At 51.5% G+C, this 324-nt stretch overlaps 1 protein-coding gene across 1 annotated transcript in view; it reads left to right on the top strand.

Moving 5' to 3' along the window:
* The window catches only part of LOC119590554, a gene marked incomplete in the record, with an annotated part of 6793 nt that overhangs the window by 3728 nt on the left and 2741 nt on the right, over positions 1-324 (top strand). Inside the window, 2 exon segments of the mRNA XM_037939210.1 lie at positions 52-143; positions 145-175. Of these exon segments, the coding sequence (XP_037795138.1) occupies positions 52-143; positions 145-175 (123 nt within the window).

Here is a 324-nt window from a genome sequence, read left to right as displayed (position 1 = left end):
TCCTATGTGTAATAGAATAATAGATAAATATAGACATAACCTGTTTTCCAGACCAGCAGAGAAAAAGTGTGAGCATCTGGGTCGGCGGCACAGACGAGGCAGTTGAAGACACATGGGTTTGGATCACAGGGGAGCTCATGCCTCGGGGGCCGCCCTTCTGGGGGACGAAGGATGGGTGAGTGACACCTTCATCCTCGGTTATGGGTTCCGGCAACACGTGTCCTGCAATACGAGCCACAGCAACACGTATCCTGTAATACGAGTCACAGCAACACGTGTCCTGTAATACGAGCAAACACTTGGCCGAAGCTTCCCTCCCACTCA

The sequence above is a fragment of the Penaeus monodon genome, chromosome 27 (genome assembly GCF_015228065.2).
Source record: "Penaeus monodon isolate SGIC_2016 chromosome 27, NSTDA_Pmon_1, whole genome shotgun sequence".
Classification (NCBI taxonomy): Eukaryota; Metazoa; Arthropoda; class Malacostraca; order Decapoda; family Penaeidae; genus Penaeus; species Penaeus monodon.
Note: the sequence above shows the minus strand (reverse complement) of the source record. Positions and strands in the feature narration are given on the sequence as shown.